Below are 17480 nucleotides of genomic sequence, written 5' to 3' on the forward strand. Positions count from 1 at the left end.
TTTTTTTTGATTTTTTTTTTTTTTTCTCTCTGAAGGGGGGAAGCGGAAATCGTGACACTGCGGAAACGTGAAAAAAAAAGTTTCAGCATCCCCAGCTGTGGGGGGCGGCCCCAGCGCCCGCCCCCAGCCCGGGACAATGGAGCCGGGCAGCCCCTGGCCCCGCCGCTCCGAGCACACAGAACCGCCGGGCGCTGGGGCTCACCCAGCCCAAACCCCAATCACGGCTGAAATATCAGGATCCAAATGCCACGGCGGACGCTTTAACATGAAATTCACATGGCACAAGAAAATCTTTCCAAAGGATGGTTACTGGGTCATTACATTTTTACTTGACTTTAAAAGGTACATTTACTCTAGTGTACTTTTTTACACTTAGTAAATAAGATTAAATAATGCACTTACGCCCGTTTGTATTTTCTTTTTATTAGAGAAAGAAGACAACCATGAAAATAATTTTCATACAGGTAAAAACATAATTAAGTTTAGAAAAACACAACAATTTTCTCTGAAGCTTTAACTGGTGAAACTGCAACGCTGAAACTGCATTTGTAAAAGTACAAAACCTTATGAATGATACTGCAGAAACATCAGTGCACATGAAATTCAAAAGTGAGCATGTGAAAATGCAAATTCTTTTAAAAAAGTGCAAAAACAGAATGGAGAACTTATTCTTTCACTAACATGTCATCCTTATTTGGCAGGAGCACTCCTTCCTCTTGCTTTATCAAGGCTAATCTTCTTGCAAAGAAGAACCACGTCGACAATGCAGAGAACAAGCAATATAAGACCCAACACCTATAAAAATGACCATAAAATTAGTTCCCCCAATCAGTCTTGAACTTTTACTGTAGTGACTCATCAGTAAACATATACTTGTTTCTGGCCTTGAAAATATGTGTGATTTGAGACAGCTGATACATTAAATAACACCCACATTTACATCCCATCAGGCTTTCAGAGAGCTGTCTACAGCCTGCTCTGTTTGATTTTTGTGTCAGGCCTTGGAGGTAGTGTGGTGCTCTCCTTGAAAGCTAAGCTAATGCTGCATTATGCCAGACAATGCTTTTATCCTAAATGAAAGCCCTTCTGTCCCTTAATTAAAGTCTGCTTAATTAATGGGACCGGCCCTGAGAAAAGTCAAGGGAAAGTCAGTATTCCTAGAAACAAGCCCAGCACGAAAATGCTCTTCTCCTCTGAAGCTCTGAATGGGAAACATTCCAAATTGAACACAATGTACTGAATTATTTAAGAAATAGACAACCACAGGAAGGTAACTGGAAAAATGTGTTTGCAGAAAAGCCACTGAGTTAAGTCAGCTCCTGCCCTTCAGCCCCATCCCACTGCACACTGGGGTTTTTTATGCAAGCACTGCATTATCTGATCAGGGGAGTTATTTTCAGGAGAACTCTGGGGAGAGGACAGCTCAAGGCAGTTTGTGCCTCAGGAGAACAGGCTGGGGTGATTCTGTCCCTTCCAGCACTGAAGATATCACATGTTCCACCCAAACTTGTGTTCCCAGCTACCTGCTTGGTCTCCTGCTCCCGCCTTTAATTTCTGTGAACTTCACAACTGAGAATATAAATTCTATTCCAGCACAGTCACTCTATCAGAAAGTCTCCTTTTTGCTTGGGATGCCATTGCCAGTGAAGCCACCAGCCTTCCCCCTTACCATCTCCTAAGCTGAGTTTGAAAGAGCTCTGTGGCAGCTTTTAGGTTTCTTTTGGTTGCTTGTCACATTTCAGCTTCTCTTGTACTTGTAGAGACTTTCAAAACCGAGGGGTTTTCTTCCCCTCCTTATTTATTAAGGTTAATTACATTAATTGCCATTTGAATTAAAAATACCAATTACTCAAACTATTAAACTGATTTCATCTTAAGAACACAAAATTCTTACAATCATAGTATGAACAAAACCCCTTTTTAACTGACATAATTCCTCCGTTTGTGTCACAAAAAATAATGTAAAGGCCAGGATGGAGGTACCAGTGTGCCTGTTAAAAAGTTTCAACTCTTTTAATAAGACAGTTGTCATTTTTTCTCATAGTAACCAAACTGGGTAGTCCTAAAAGAGCTGGGGATTCTCCTACCTAGGATTTCAAGCTATGGTAGCAAATGTAGGTTACTTAAAAACTCTGGAAATGTTCAGTGTTTCCGTACTTCTCTGCAGTATTCCTAAGTCTTGTAACATCTTCAGATTACTAGTGATGTGAGGATTATTTTCTTTTAGTGAGATACACTGGATGTAACTTGTTTGCTACTGCAGAGAGTGTTCTTCCAAGACAGTTGTTTGCACGGTCCTACCACAATGTGAATGTACTAAGAGATTCAAATCGCTGCACTCTAAGAACTGAAATTCATTAACAATGCTCCTACTTACTCCTCCAGCCAATATTCCCTTGTTGGTCTTGATTATTATTGCAAACAAGGCCACAACGAGGAGGAACAATGCTGCAATCACCGAGTTGAAAATATCCTGAAACAGCCAGTGGAAGCAAAACATTTATTGTGAAATACAGGCCTGAAGGAGAGTGTGGAGAGCTCCCAGCACAGAAGGGATGGTTAAAAACAGCTGGACTGCCATGAAGACAGAGTTACAGCAATATCCGTGTGAGGGGACACTGACACCCAGTGGTTTGATCAAAAAAAAGAGTGTTTATAGTAAAAGTTCCTTGTTTTACCTTTCTTCTGTTGTTTTTGCATCAAATGTTTGCAATTTGGCTACACCTGATAGACTGAAGCAGCAAATACATGTACAAAAGGGAGGTAAGAGGAGAACTTGTTAGTATTTGGGTGAAAGTGTGTGACTAATTTGTGACGTGAAGGTGTTACACAGCAAGGCAAACAGTGCCTGTGCCGGGAGGGGCTGTCATTGGATCCAGCAGCCGCCCAAGAACTGATGGAACAGAACGCTCCCTTAGGAGAAACTGCCTCAGCCTCCAGAGGGCACTGGGGCTTGCCTTACCTGCGCAGAAACAATCACCGAGCCTCTGACACATCCTCTGGGACAGGGGATCCCTCCTGGCCATGGGCCTGCTGCTGCTCACAGCCAGCGGCCCCACAGCCAGGGGACATTGGGGACAGTCAGGGGACAGCAGAACCCACAGCTAGGGGACATTTGGGGCAGTGGTAACCACAGCCAGGGGACAGCCATATCCACAGCCAGGGGACATTGGGGACAGTGGTACCCACAGCCAGGGGACAGCCATAGCCACAGCCAGGGGACATTGGGGACAGCGGTACCCACAGTCAGGGGACAGCCATAGCCACAGCCAGGGGACATTGGGGACAGTGGTACCCACAGCCAGGAGACATTGGGGACAGTGGCACCCAGAGTCAGGGGACAGCCATACCCACAGCCAGGGGACAGCCACAGCCAGGGGACAGCAGAACCTACAGCTAGGGGACAGCCATACACACAGCCAGATCACTGGTACCCACGGCCAGGGGACATGGGTACCCAGAGCCCATCAATACTCACGGCCGGGGACTCGGGTGCTCACAGCCATCAGTACTCAGAGCCGGAGCACCCCGGCACTCGGAGCCCACGGGTACTCACAGCCAGCGGCCAGAAGAGGCACCGCATCCGCGTGTCGAGCCTCAGCAGGTAGAGCAGCAGGAACAGGACGGTGATCACCGTCTCCATGCCGGCCAGCGCCGTGTAGGCCTCGTGCGCGCCCGAGGCCACGAAGCACAGGAAGGCGGCCAGCGCCACCAGCTGCGGGACAGGAGGGCACGGCGGTCAGCGCCGGCCCGGGCCCTGCCCCGGTGCCCGGGCCGCTCCGGGCCGTACCGTGCGGGCGATCTTCAGCGCGCCCCGCGCCGAGCGGGGGAAGGCCCGGTCCACCTGCAGCCGCCCCATGGCGGCCGAGCGGCCCGGGCGCTGCGCGGCGGGACCGGGACCCCGCGACGACGCCGGGAGCCGGGGAGATGCCGGGGCCGATCCTGCAGGTGATGCCGGGGCCATCGCCGGCGCTGAACCAGCCCCGCCTCAGAGCGCCGGGGCGGAGGAAGTGGCGGCTCGGCGGCGGAAGGGCCGGGGCCGGTGCGGCGCGGTCCGGGCGGCGGCGGGGATGGGCCATGTGGCGCGCGGGTCAGGCCGGCGGGGGAACCGCGGGGCCGGGCCGGGCCGGGCGGCCGCTCCTGGGCCCGGCCTCGGCTCCGTGCGGGCCCTCGGGATGCGCTGGAGCGGCTCCGGGGCAGCAGGAGCGGGGTCGGAGCCGGGAGCGGCTCCGGGGCAGCAGGAGCGGGGTCAGACTGGAGCTCTGACCGGGGCTAACCGCCGAGCCCGTCCCTGCCTGGCTGGGTGAAGGGTCCTGTCAGCTCAGCTTGGCTTGGACAGGCTTTTGCTGCTGGTTTGAGGTGTAAGGTGCTTGTTTTGGAGCTGCTCTGTAATCTGCCGGGTCTGTCAGGCCAGTGGGTGCTGCTCCAACTGGTCTTTCCAAAATTCATTTTTCCCCTGTGCAGACCCACTGAGGAGCAGCAGATGGAGCAAAAATCTGATGGAAGTGTGAGCACTCACCATCGGACTCTTGGCAGTGTCAGGGACAGTGGAGAGCTTCAGCTAAATCTGTGTCAGTCGATGCCACAGTGTGTGTTACATGACCCAATAATTACCTGAACCTTGAAGGCTGATAATTTGGTAATAATAAGCTATAGGGAAGCTAAAACTGGCCTGGAGGATCTCACATTAAGAGACTCAGTATAACTAAGTTATGAAGACTGCTTTGATATTAACTGTTGTTTATTTCCATTCTAGATAAGCATCTGATAAAAAAAGATGCTAGAAAGAGAATTGTAAGTATTTGCATTTTGTTCAGAAAACAAAGAGAAAAGTGCAGCCTCTTTCATTGTAATTCCTTTGTCATTTGAGTGTGTGTGTGTTTGCAGCTGTAGGCCTTAGCTGTGTCACTGGGTCATACCCTCTGCGAGGCTATGCTGGTCTAGTTCTGAAAATTGTGGTAAAATCGTGGGAGATCCATGAAAAAAATTGTGAGGGCTTGTGACAGGACAGGTGGCAGTTTGGGTTCAGTGTTGCATGTGTAACCTTGCCATTGCCTATATAACCCCCCGGACTATAAATTATTTTAAGACAGTTGAAAAAAATTCTCTTAGTTTATTTTAGTTGTTTAGGTTTCTGGAAATAAAAATATGATCCATCTTAAGGTTTAAGCTGTCTATATAATGGATGCTGAAGTTACTGCTCCAGCTGGCACTTATTTAAAGCTGGGAGTCAGGTTTCTGAGGTGGCAGAGTGGGGAGCAGCAGGTGACCCTCTGGAACCCCCAGGGTCCTGGGAAGGGGAAGGAAGCTGGAAGCAGGACTGGGGCTGGCTGTGGTAGTCTGGGAGAGTGACAACATCCAAACGGATCCCATGAAATAATCTGTGCCCAGCGTGGGGGGCTGGCATGTTGGAATGGGCAGGGGGCATTTCTGACACACTGTCACTGCTCTGCCACAGTGTGACAAAGTGACTCTGCTTTTCACCAGATCTGTATCGAGGGCAACATTGCCAGTGGAAAAACAACATGCCTGGATTATTTTGCACAGACTACCAGCATTGAGGTACTGGATGCAATTTCTTTGTCCTTGTTTCCCTCGCTGAGCAGCTGCTTGTCTTAGATCCAGCATGTCCTTGGGTGCAAGAGGAGGGAGCAGCAGGGGCTGAGCCAGGGGCTCGCTGGGGCACCACCCCAACCTTTACAGTCAAATTGCAGCACAGAAATGTCGATCACATGTGGTAGGTACTGGATGCCAAAATACCAGAAAAACCTGTGAACCAGTGTTTGTGCCTTTGTAAAATAACAGCAGCCCACAGAGCATGGGCATGTTTGGACTTGCCTGTTTGCCATTTCATGTCACTGAAATCTTAGATGGGTCTGGTAAAAGCAAAGTAAAGAATTATTATGTAAAAATACTTATGCAATGTAACAGAGATCCCAGTGAATAGATGGCTTTTTTAATAAAAGGAAAATCTGTTAGAACTGTTTCAGGAGATTTCTTAGACTGATCTGGTGTTTGATTTCATGTTGCTTAGAACTAGGTTAGGGGAAGGGCAGGCTTGTTGCATTTTAAACAAAATCAAGGTCAGTGAACAATTGTTCTTGTACAACAGATATTAATGCTTTCCCCAACAGACCTGGCTACACATTTGGCAATAAGTTTTAGGAGTCCTCATAGAAATGCTTGATTGCCAGATGTTTTTTGGTAATTTAACAGGAATTGTCCTTATGAAGTAATTAACTGTTAATCCAAAGGATAACATACTTTAATTTGCCTACAGTGTAGCATTTTTAAGTAGCTACTTAGGTTCCCAGGCTGATGACATTCTCCTAGGCCTGACTTTACAGTATTATTGTAGATTTAGACCCTGTTTGAAAGTTCCCAGGCTGATGACTTAAGTTCCCTAGGCCTGACTCTACAGTATTATTGTAGATTTAGACCCTGTTTGAACCAGGCAAATCTCTTGTGATTTTACCTGTTCAGGGAAAAATCTGATTAATTTTGTAAAAGATTTTAATACAATTTGTTTGATAGAACACAAAAATAAAATAAAAATTAACGTGGTAGCAGTCTGATCCTCTTCCTTTGCTAACAAGTGTTACTTTATGAGAAGTTAATTTGTGAGGGGATGGGCTTGTCATTGAAATGCTAAGTACTCTGCAAAGCTGTTCTTTCCCTTACATGGCACTGATTTTGATTAAAAAAAATTCCCTCCAGGCTTATGAAGTAATCTGTCAGTGTTTAAAAATGCTAAGAAGATGCTGGATATTGACATGTCTCTATTTTTAGCAGTGTTCATTATTTTCATTATTACCTTTTGTGTTACAGAATTCAATGCTAGTTTTTTAAGTGTGATGAGCTTTCCAATACAAGTCCTGAATACTCTGATTTACTGCACAAGTATTCCTTAAGAATAGTTGTACACTTGTAGGGTCACATTAAGTATTTTGAATGTAAGATGTGTTTAACATGGAGTAATTATTTTTAACCAGGTTTTGAAGGAACCCTTGACCAAGTGGAGGAATGTTCGAGGTCATAATATCCTGGTAAGTGGCAGAAATTATTCCTGCAGTTACAGTGGTTGTTCTTTTAGCAAGACATGTGTGATGGCTTTTTATCAGCCAGCAAAACTGCTACAAAAGGTGTGATCCAAATCTCACACAGCAAAAACTAAAGCTCCACACAGCAAAAGAGCTTCTACTGCAGTTAAGACATGCATGTAATAGAAGCACTGCATATAAAGTGTGGTTTTGGCAAGGACTGGGTGTCCCATGGGGGGAGTTAAAGCAATTCCCAGGAAGGTAAGCCCTGAGTGTGGCAGTTGTTTCTAAATGTGCTTGTGCCTGTTTCAAAGAAGGGAAGGAGGTGAGGTGAGGGGTGGATCTGACCAATTAATGTTGTTGGACTGGAGTTCTGTGAACAGTTCTGGTGCCCCCAACACAAGGAGGACATGGAATTGTTGGAGCAAATCCAGAGGAGGCCGACAGTTCTGGTGCCTCCAACATGGAATTGTTGGAGCAAATCCAGAGGAGGCCATGGAGGTGCTGAGGGGACTGGAGCACCTCCCCTGTGGAGCCAGGCTGGGAGAGCTGGGGCTGCTCAGCCTGGACAGGAGAAGGGGAGCTGAGGGCTTCTGTTGTCTTTTGAGTGTCTGAGTCTTCTTGCAACTGCTCCCCTAGGATATCCCTGGGTCCCAGCTGCACACTGGCCCTGACACTGGATGAGCTTTAAAGCCATTCCAACCCTTTAACCCTGCATGAATCTGTGATCCTGTGGCTGCTGCAGGTAAGGAAAATTCAGCCCAGTGAGGAGCTGAGGGCTTCTGTTGTCTTTTGAGTGGCCGAGTCTTCTTGCAACTGCTCCCCCAGGACGTCCCTGGGTCCCAGCTGCACACTGGCCCTGCTGGGATGCTGGAAGTGGTCCCTGCTGTCAGCCCTGGGCTTGGGGCTCAGCCCCTCTGCAGAATCCCCACTGAGGCTGAGGCAGGGGTCTGTGCTGAGGCTCTGCAGTGTGGACACACCCCAAGCCATACTTGCCCTGGCATATGTTAAATAGCAGCAGTGTTAGCACAGGCCCTCTGGAACAGTAAATTGTCCCTCCCAGGAGTTGCTGATGCCTTTCTGATTGTTAGGAAAGGGGTGAGGCATGTGTTGCATGACACCACAGCAGCCTTGGAGCAGTGGGAAAGTCTGATCTTGGCAGGGAGCAAAGCAGAAGGTCAGACCTGTGGGTTGAAGCTTTGCTGCTGGCTTAAACTTGTCACCTTCGCCAACAGACACTGAATGATGTTTTATTTTGAGTGAAATCCTTTCTCTGCTGTGCAGGATAGATTGATGTTTTTAAGTTCTATCCGAGTGTGGAATTGCAGCAATCAGAAAGTAGAACAGCTACATGAGAGCTGCTGTGAGGATCCTTTGGGAAGAATAGCCTGTGTTAAAGGACACCTTTCCTGAGGCCCAGGCCATACTTAGAACCCTGTATGATTTCTGGATGCACTGAGGGTCTGTCAGGGCACAAAAATAGAGTAGTAGGTAGGTTTTTTTTCATTACTTGGTTCTGACTGTTCCATGTGCAGAATAACTAATTCCTGCTGACTTCAGCCAGCCTCCCATCAGTATCTGTAGGGACAGGGCTGTAATTCTCTATCTTCATTGTGGAGAGCAAATGATCCCTTCATTCTGATCAAACCTGATGTCAGCTGTTTTAGTGCACTTCTTAGAGCAATGCTGTTGTATAGGGCAAAAGCTTCCTAAATACCCAACTTCCTGTTGTGCTGTGTGTCCTAACAAATGTCCATCTGTCCTGCTTCCATCTCTGACCCCAGGGCTTGATGTACCAGGATGCATCAAGGTGGGGGATAACTCTGCAGACCTATGTGCAGCTGACCATGCTGGAGCAGCACACCAGGCCCATGGTAAGGAAACTTCTTTTAATTTTAAGAGTAATTAGATGTGGTTATGAGTGCTAAATATTTTTAGCCTTCTATTCAAGAGTTAGGATGCAGTGTGTGCATTCATTCTTTGTTCCTGCAGTGGGTAGGAATTTCTGTGGTGCAGACATTGTTATGCTCAGCGTGTGCTCTGGGGGTGAAACCTCTGCCTCCTGCCTGCTCACAGCTTCCCCAAACTGATCCTGCTGTTTGGGCACACCCTCCAGGGCTAGGCTTGTACAAATTTCTTCCTCATTTCATGTCAGTGATTCGTCTGTAATTTCATTTTTTCAAATCTTTGGCAAACACCAAGTAATCTCATGTTAGAATTCATAGCACTGCTTCATGCTGTCTAGTACAAATTTAGCAATTGCTTCTTCTCTTTATGCAAAATACTTCCACTACCATTTTCTATTCCTTTTTCAGGTGGTTGACGTCCTTTTTTTTCTTGTAATTTTTTCTTTTTTCTAATACTAGATTTCATATCCTACCTTTTTATCAGGATTTCTTTATTCTTTTCTCCTTCAAGCACCTTTTGTTACATTCTATGCTGTCTTCCATTCCCTAATTACAAGACCTGGTCTTAGATGCCATGCTTATATTTTACTGATTGTTCTTATGTTCTGTTTTCTGAGTTTGTGTCAGGGCAAGCTGTTGGTGGTGCCAAATATGAAAGTGGCACATATAATCATTAGGTTTTTGGAAGAGGTGTTTTTCTAAGACAATAGAAATCCTGTTCTGTTGGAGAAGAAGTTCAGTCAAGAATTCCTGAGGATTTCCCTCTGTTTCAATCTGAGCTTTATTGTCATTTGAGCCTTGCTGGAGCCGTTTTTGCTTCATTAATGTGCAGAAACCTGGGTGAGAAGTTGCTCTGCCAGGCCCAGGAGTGTGAGAGGATCTCCCTGCTCCAACATGAAGTGTTGGTGGAACACGTGCAGGGCTGGCTGAGGCCAGGGCTCTGTCAGCTCCAGTTACTCCTTTTAAAAGTCCTGTTTCCTTTCTTGAATGTGTCTGATGTCAGCTGTGTGCTGTGACCCAGCAGTGCATGGGATGGAGCAGCCCTTTGGGGAGCAATAGTTCCCATTGTCCTGCAGATCCCAAATGGATTGCTGCTTTTTTGTACCCTGAGTTACCTTCCACTGCTCAGCTGAAGCTCAGCACTTGGCTTTGAACTGGTGTCTGAATAACAAATCAGAGAAAGATCAGGAGTCCTTGTTTGCTTTGTAGTTCCCACCCTCCCAGTAAGTTTGTTTCTCACAAGATCTGAAAATTGTATTTCATATGTGCCACATGAGTGTGAAAAGAAACAAGCATGAAAATGTAGAGAGTCAAGTTTTGTGTTGCAGATTTCCCCCATAAGGATGATGGAGCGGTCGATTCACAGTGCAAAACACATTTTTGTGGAAAACCTCTATCGAAGGTATGGCATGTGGTTTTCTGCTTTACTTTCTTGGATTCATTATTTTAAATATCTGTCTAATCAAAGGATAATTTCTTTGGTAATGTGCATTTAAGGGGCCTGTGAAATCTGCCAGTTCTGTGTTGGAGTGGCGGTGTGTTTGGTATGGGCTGTGATGCCCACTTCCTGTAGGACTCTGGAAAACCTTTTTCAGCAGTGCTCCTGAGTATTTAGCACTCAGTATTATTTAGACACCATCTATTGAAGTTACTGGCTCTCCAGCTGAATACCCAAATCTTGCTTGAATCAAACACATGCTGGACAGGTAAAAAACCACAAAGATAGAAAGAATTAAGACTGTAGGCTGGGCAGTGTTATCCAGCCTGGCATCCAGGATTGGCATTTCTGGCAAGCAGGGTCTCAAGTCCTGTGCTCTTGCTCAGGATCAGGATTGACAGGATCAAAATAGACTGCAAGCCTTGGTAGGCTGTGAGTAAAGAAAGAACAATTATAACAGTTACACCTGACTGCCCTAGGTACAACTCCCCTGTCCCAAAGTAACGGAAATATTGCAGGAATCAGGGTTTTGTTTGTTTGTTTGGATGGGTTTTAGTGGGTTTTTCCGTGGCCTTGAGGTACAAATCCAGTTTGTGCCACAAGGTGTCATCCATGCTGCACGAGCACCTCTCTGCCACGGGAAAGCCTTTGCAAGTGGGGAGAGACACACATTGTTCATCCCAGTCCACACATGGCAAGCAGCCTGGAAGATCCTCATTTTTAGTCACTGGCTTCTTTTTTTTCACTGTAGACAAAGTACTTTTTTTCCTAAAGGCTTAGTTGCTATGAGGCTAAATCTGTTTGTGGCAACACTGTGAGTTAATAATAACAACAATTTTAAGGGCATCTAAGATGTTTTGCACTTTTTAAATGTTGAAAAAAAAGCATTTGCTTTGTTTTGTTACAGCAAGCTAGAAGGCAGCTGCTAGTACCAACAGCAAGACAAAAGAAAAGGATGTGTAAAAGGATTATAAATAAAAGAAGGAATAATTGAGGAATGTGTGAAAGTAACTGTTTTGTGACACGTTAAAAAAGGAGTCAGTCTGGCTGTGTTAGGTGAGTCTCAAGTGTGTACACACGAGTGTGCAGGGTGTGCTGTAGGTGAGCACTGCAGTTCACTGTCCCTCTGAGTCCATCACTGGTTAGGATAGAAACTCACTCTGTTCACGTTGGACTTAGGCAGTAAAAACCTGACTTTGTAGGAGCCAAATGCCAGCAAACTTTGGAAATCTAAACACCATGTTGTGCCTTTTGTATACCCTGTATCTTTATGGATGTTGAGCCAGAGTCCTCCCAGGATTACCCAGGGAAAGAAAGCTGTCTGTAGGGCCGGTCAGTGCAGAATTGACTTGGATGTATTTGTCTTTTAGGGTAAGAACAGTGAAGCTTTTTCTTATTTCCTCTCAGCCTTTCTATTTCCCCCATCTATCCTGGAGGAAAGTAGCACAATCAGAGTTTGGCTGATGCAGATCCCTGCTACCCAGAATTGATGTGATATCAAGAAGAGCAGCAGTGAGCAGTGTTACCCCATTTCCAGATGGCACATCAGGAGGGGAGGTGGACAAACAGGGATTTCGCTTTTTTCCATACTTAGGGAAATATCTTTTATTACTTTTGCTCACTTTTGCAAGTGATCAAAGGGGACTGTTTTAGAAATCTGTGGACTATTTTTCTTCAATCCTATTTAAAATAGCCTAACTGGTCTTAATCATTCAGCTGGAGAGCACAGGAGCCTCCCAACTCCATCTTCTTAATAACATTTTTTCTATTGCAGAAGCATTTAGGAAAGAGTATGGAGTATGTGTTACTGTCACCAGTTTTGTAGAGAGGATACTGTAAAATTAATAATATTTGACACTCAGGAATATGGTAATAAGTGAAAATTGATACACTAATAAAAACATAGTATGTGATTCTTAACATGTCCTCAGTAACTCCCTTTTACTTGAGTTGTTTGATACTTTATTGTTGTTGCTGAGTTACCTTTGGGACATTTGTCTCCAACATTCTGTGCTCTGAGTTCAGAGTTAAGCATATTGAATATTTCACTACTCTTTCTGCAAATATTTCTTACAGTGGGAGTAAATTTATTGACACATTGACATTTTTCCTGCCTTTTACTGTGGCTTCTGTAAGGAATTGTTGGTGCTGCTCAGTAAATCCAGCCCTTCTGGTGACATGCCCTGGGACAGATTTGAACAGAGAACCTGAGCAATAAATACCATTGAGTACTTAAAAAAAAGGAAAATATTTGGTCTTTCTGTTTTATAAACAATGGTTTATGTGGCCTTCAATTTGCATGGGCTTCTTTTCACAAATGTTGAAGTCAATGGGGAGGCAGTGTGGTCAGGTGAGCAAAATGAGAGTTTGGAGTTGATCTCTGCATGCTGCTGAGTGAGTGATGCCTCTTGTGTTTGTTCAGTGGAAAAATGCCAGAGGTGGATTATGCTGTCCTAAGTGAATGGTTTGACTGGATCCAGAACAACACTGATGTTTCAGTTGATCTGATAGGTAACGTCTTGATGGGTCTGGAGGGCTGTGTTTGTGGGTGGGTTTCCTTTCTGGGAGAAAAAAATAATTCTTGTTTCTTGGCTCATAAATAATCACATTATTCAATACAAAAGTGACCACCATCAGACAGCTTGGGTTTGTGGGTGGTTCATGGGTTGGGTAGTGCCAAAGGGGAGGTTCAGTGGTGGTACCCAAGCCAGGATCCTTCCCTTCTATAGTTTGTGAAGTGAGTTTCTTCTTTGCTTTTAAAGCTGATCCTTGAACATAACTATTAACATTTTTGTTCCTGCAGTTTATTTGCAGACATCTCCCAAAGTTTGTTATGAGAGGCTAAAGACACGATGCAGGGAAGAGGAAAAAGTCATTCCTCTGGTAAGGAGTTCCTCTGATGTATGTGCTTACAAGGAGCTTTGAAAACGGAATTATTCCAATCTAAATATTAAAATTGTATCCTGAGTATATTGCCAGAATGTGGTGCAGCTGTTTCCACTGCAAACTAAACCCTGAATATTGAATTTAGATTTATTTTTTAAAAAATGATCTGTCTTGCATGCTGACTCTCCCAGGTATTCTGCTGTAGTAATCAGTGCACTGTAGCTGACTTTAGGTGCAGCATTAATCAACTGGTAATCTTCTCTAGGATGTAAAAGTCAATTGTACCATGAACTGGCACAAAAGCACCCAGGTGAAGCAGGGGTGCCTGGGCTTGCAGGTGCTGAGGTTTCCGTGGGCACTTTGCTGTCTGCTCCCACCAGGATGTTTGTGCATGAAAAGTGTCTCTGCTGTGGCTGAAAGGAAGCAGCTCCTTGAAAACTGTGAGCTTGGGAATCTGCTTTAAAAGAAGCTGTGGTGCTGGAACAGTGATTGCTGTGCCAGTTCACAGCATGGCCCCTCATGCCACGAGGCTTCTCAAGGAGCCTGAGCAGACATGGATGCACTTCCCCCTGCAGCCCTGGGTGGGTGGCTCAGGAGAAGCAATCATCAGTTGAAGATCTGTGCAAAGAGCTGAATTTCGGGCCATGTGAAATTTGGAGAATAAATCCTCCTGTAATGGGTTTGAAGAGCCCTTGTGTTATTTTGCAGCTCTGCTGAAGAGGAGGGGAGCAGTTATGAATGAGCAATGTGAAGTGGTCTCCATGAAGAAAAAAGCCAGTTCATGACAGGCAGGAGAGCTTTTAGAGGAAATTGAGTTACAAGAAAGTGAACTGGGAATTCTAGGGAAATGTACTGACACAGAAAGTGCCTCCCATACATATTCTTTGCAGCCTTGCCCTTTTTGTCCTTACTTTGTTGTATTTTTCTCTGTAAAATCTTGATCCACATTTTACCTGTGGGAGAGAATCATGGTTGCTTGATCATAAAAGGAGCTGAGAGCCCTGTGCTCCTGTAAGTTGTGTCTTCAAGGTCTTCCTGGAGTTAAACTTTGTACTGGGAATTAATTTTTCTGAAAAACCTTCTGATGCTTTTCATTTTTTGTTAGTGAAAGATACGTGTTGCAGCTTTTATATGTGTCTCTTAACTACTTCCCAAACTACTTCCCAATTAATGTGTGTGTCATCCCTGGGCATTTGTATTATTCCAGTGCTTCTTTTCTAGGAATATTTAGAAGCTATTCATGAGCTCTATGAAGAGTGGCTCATTAAACGTGCACTGTTTGAAGTTTCCTGCCCAGTACTTGTGAGTATTATTTTTATTATAACCAATTAGGCATGTGGGGGATTGTGCTTTCCAAATAATAGGAGCATTGTTTAGTGGTAAAAGTAAATAAATCTGCTTTTCTGATAACCTTTGTAGAAGGACAAAGACAAATGTGATAGCTGTTGGTGTATAGCACAAAAGGGGTCTGCCATCTCTGCAGTGGAATTTGAGAGGCTGCTCACTGGCATTGCTTGCAGGATCAGCCATGGAGCTTTTCAGGGAATGCCAAATTCCCAGCAGAAAGCAGCTTGGGCAAATCCCTAGGAGTATCCCAATTTGGCTGCACTGGTAGTCCTGTTCTGTTCTGCTCCAAAGAAGGCAAGTTTTATGGTGTCAGTTATTGTCAGTGTTCCTCTTCTCCCCAAGGTTATTGGAGCTGACCATGACATGCAGAAAATGATAGAGAAGTATGAGGAAAACCGGGACCAAATACTGAACCCAGCTAACAGACAACACTGCTTATAGAAGCCTGTGACTGTTGTATCAGAAATCATCTACTGAAGTCTGAGTTGGTATTTTTAATATTTAAAGATAATGGTATTGTTTTTGCACTATGCTTTGTAGAACTCTGTGGACTTAGATCTCTGAAATTGTCAGGTACCAGTCAGGAACAGAATATGAATCAATTCCCTTTGTGTTTTTAGACAAAACATCAGCTTTACTGTGTCAGTTCTGTTCAGATAAAATATGGCTTGTTTCCCTCATTTCCCACTTCACTGCTGCTTCCTAGAAGTAACTTTACTTTCTTTGTTTTTTCCCCCCCAAAGACAGCCCCGTTTTTGTAATTTAAAATAAACTGTTTATTACAACATCCCTCTGAGGGAGGGTACCTGAGGTTTCTCTTCATGATCCCCTTGGGGTGAATTGGGCTGAAACAACACCAAATGGCCAGGGTGTGTACGAGGGAGGTTTGTTTATGACAGAGCTTTCAGCTTGGCCCTGGTGCCCAGCAGGTTATCCTGGGTGTGAGCACAGGGCAGGGACAGGATCACCAACCACAGGATCACCATGGGATCACCACAGGATCATCACGGGATCACCACAGGATCACCAGCCATGGGATGACCATGGCATCACCACGGGATCAGCCCCTACCAGTCTGAGTTTAGGAGATCTTCCCTGGCCAGGTGCCCCTCCTGGAGGGTAGGGAAAGGCTGTGGATGTGTCTCCCTGGAACTCAGCAGAGCCTTTGAGCCCCTCTCCCATGACATCTCCTGGAGAAGCTGCAGCCCCAGCTTGGCTGGGATGGGATGTAGCTGATGGCTGGGCCCAGCCTGGTGGGAATGGGATCCCCTGGGATCCGTGCTGGGAACAGCCCTGCTCAGCCTTTTCTGATGGGCTGGAGGAGGGCACTGAGCTGACCCTCAGCCAAGAGGGGCTATTCCCCTTGGGTAGCAAAGGGAAGGCTCTGCTGAGGGCCCTGGCCAGGCTGGGTGGATGTGCCAGGGCCACTGCCATGAGGTCACGGGCAAGCATGCAGCCATGATGGCCCCTGTGGCTCCGGGGAAGTCTGGGATGGGTCACAGCCCTGGGTTACAGGCTGGACCCAGAGACCTCCGAGGTATTTTCCAGCCTCAGTAATTCTGTGATTTTCCAACAACTGAATTGCAGTGGAGAGGAGGGGTGCAGCTCTTTGGGTTCGTTTCTATTCAGATACAAAATACCACAGAGTATGGAAGGCAAGGGTAAGAGCAGGTAGTGATCTCACAGCAGCAAGGCTGGATTGTTGGAATTTTGATGTCCACGGTCAGATCAATGTTCAACCTTGATCCCTTGGGGTGGTACCCACCAAACCAAAGGTTCAGAGGATTGCAGACATTCCATCTAGCATGGGAACAGCTGTATCCCTCCCCAGGGAAATGATTCCTCCTGTCAGCTCTAGCTCTGAGGGCCATGCTCGGGTGGAGCCTCCCTGGCAGCAGTCAGGGGCATTCTGAGGCCTGGCTGGTCTCAGTGCCCCTCTGGCTCTTGCCCACTCGTGCTCCTGTGCTGTGTGGGCACCATGGACCTGAGCAGCAATCTGGCTCCAGGAAAGTGCTGCCCTACCCTCTGCTCCTTTGTTCCCCTTTCCAGGCACATCCAGAATGGCCATCAGGTGCCTGAGGCACAGCAAGGCATTGACTCCTTCCTGCCCAGGCTCTACACACACTTCATACCAGAGGTGGGATGTTCATTATCTTGTCATTGGAGGCAGCAAACGAAGTCCATCGAGTTGAAGTAGCTTTGTTAAGCAGATCTTACCAGTTTGAAATGGTGTTTTGCTCTAATCCCACATTAATGCAATTTCATTGAATTCAGGAAGTTCTTTCTGCTCTACAGGATATCACAATATAGCTTAGTTCTGAAGAGAAATGTGCACTGGCAGTGCCACTGAATTCAGTGCAAAAAAAAATTAAAAACCCCAGTTTTTAAGTGACTGCAGAATGGCCCTGAGGGTATTTTCAGCTAGCTTTTTATAGAGAGCTTATTTTATTTGTGTTCATGAGAACCCCCAGCTTAGTTCTGAAGAGAACTGTGCACTGGCAGTCCCACTGAATTCAGTGCAAAAAAATTTAAAAACCCCACAGTTTTTGTTAAGTGACTGCAGAATGGCCCTGAGGGTATTTTCAGCTAGCTTTTTATAGAGAGCTTATTTTATTTGTGTTCATGAGAACCCCAGCCCTGCTCTGGCTGAGTTGAGGAACAGTGAAAATACAGGGTGCATGGGACTTTGTTTGTTACTCTTTTCAAATGTTTCTGAAAACATCCTAGAATTAATTGATTTCTTAACTGGTTTGCCTTTTTTTTTTTTTATAAAAAGGAGTAAAATCACAGGTACTTTTTTGGGTTTATGTCACAATCAGTTTATTATGACCTGTAAGTACTTGGAGAGTACAGAAAACCAGT

The 17480-nt window shown here is 45.7% G+C and overlaps 1 protein-coding gene across 2 annotated transcripts; it reads left to right on the top strand.

Annotated features, from left to right (window-relative positions):
• Window positions 1–3790: 3790 nt before the first annotated feature.
• TK2 (thymidine kinase 2) lies at window positions 3791–15413 on the top strand. Of its 2 annotated transcripts, none has more exons than XM_039699705.1 (10): window positions 3791–3948; window positions 4757–4794; window positions 5488–5562; window positions 6993–7046; window positions 8825–8914; window positions 10276–10349; window positions 12808–12896; window positions 13189–13268; window positions 14493–14573; window positions 14961–15413. In XM_039699705.1, the coding sequence occupies exons 1-10, from the start codon at window positions 3858–3860 to the stop codon at window positions 15057–15059; spliced, it is 771 nt and encodes a 256-aa protein (XP_039555639.1). In that variant the 5' UTR covers window positions 3791–3857; the 3' UTR covers window positions 15060–15413. The 2 variants fall into 2 exon arrangements, with proteins under 2 accessions (XP_039555639.1, XP_039555640.1); XM_039699706.1 differs by lacking the exon at window positions 3791–3948 and adding an exon at window positions 4106–4571.
• Window positions 15414–17480: the final 2067 nt, after the last annotated feature.

Source organism: Passer montanus, unplaced genomic scaffold, assembly GCF_014805655.1.
Source record: "Passer montanus isolate IOZ18808 unplaced genomic scaffold, ASM1480565v1 scaffold138, whole genome shotgun sequence".
Classification (NCBI taxonomy): Eukaryota; Metazoa; Chordata; class Aves; order Passeriformes; family Passeridae; genus Passer; species Passer montanus.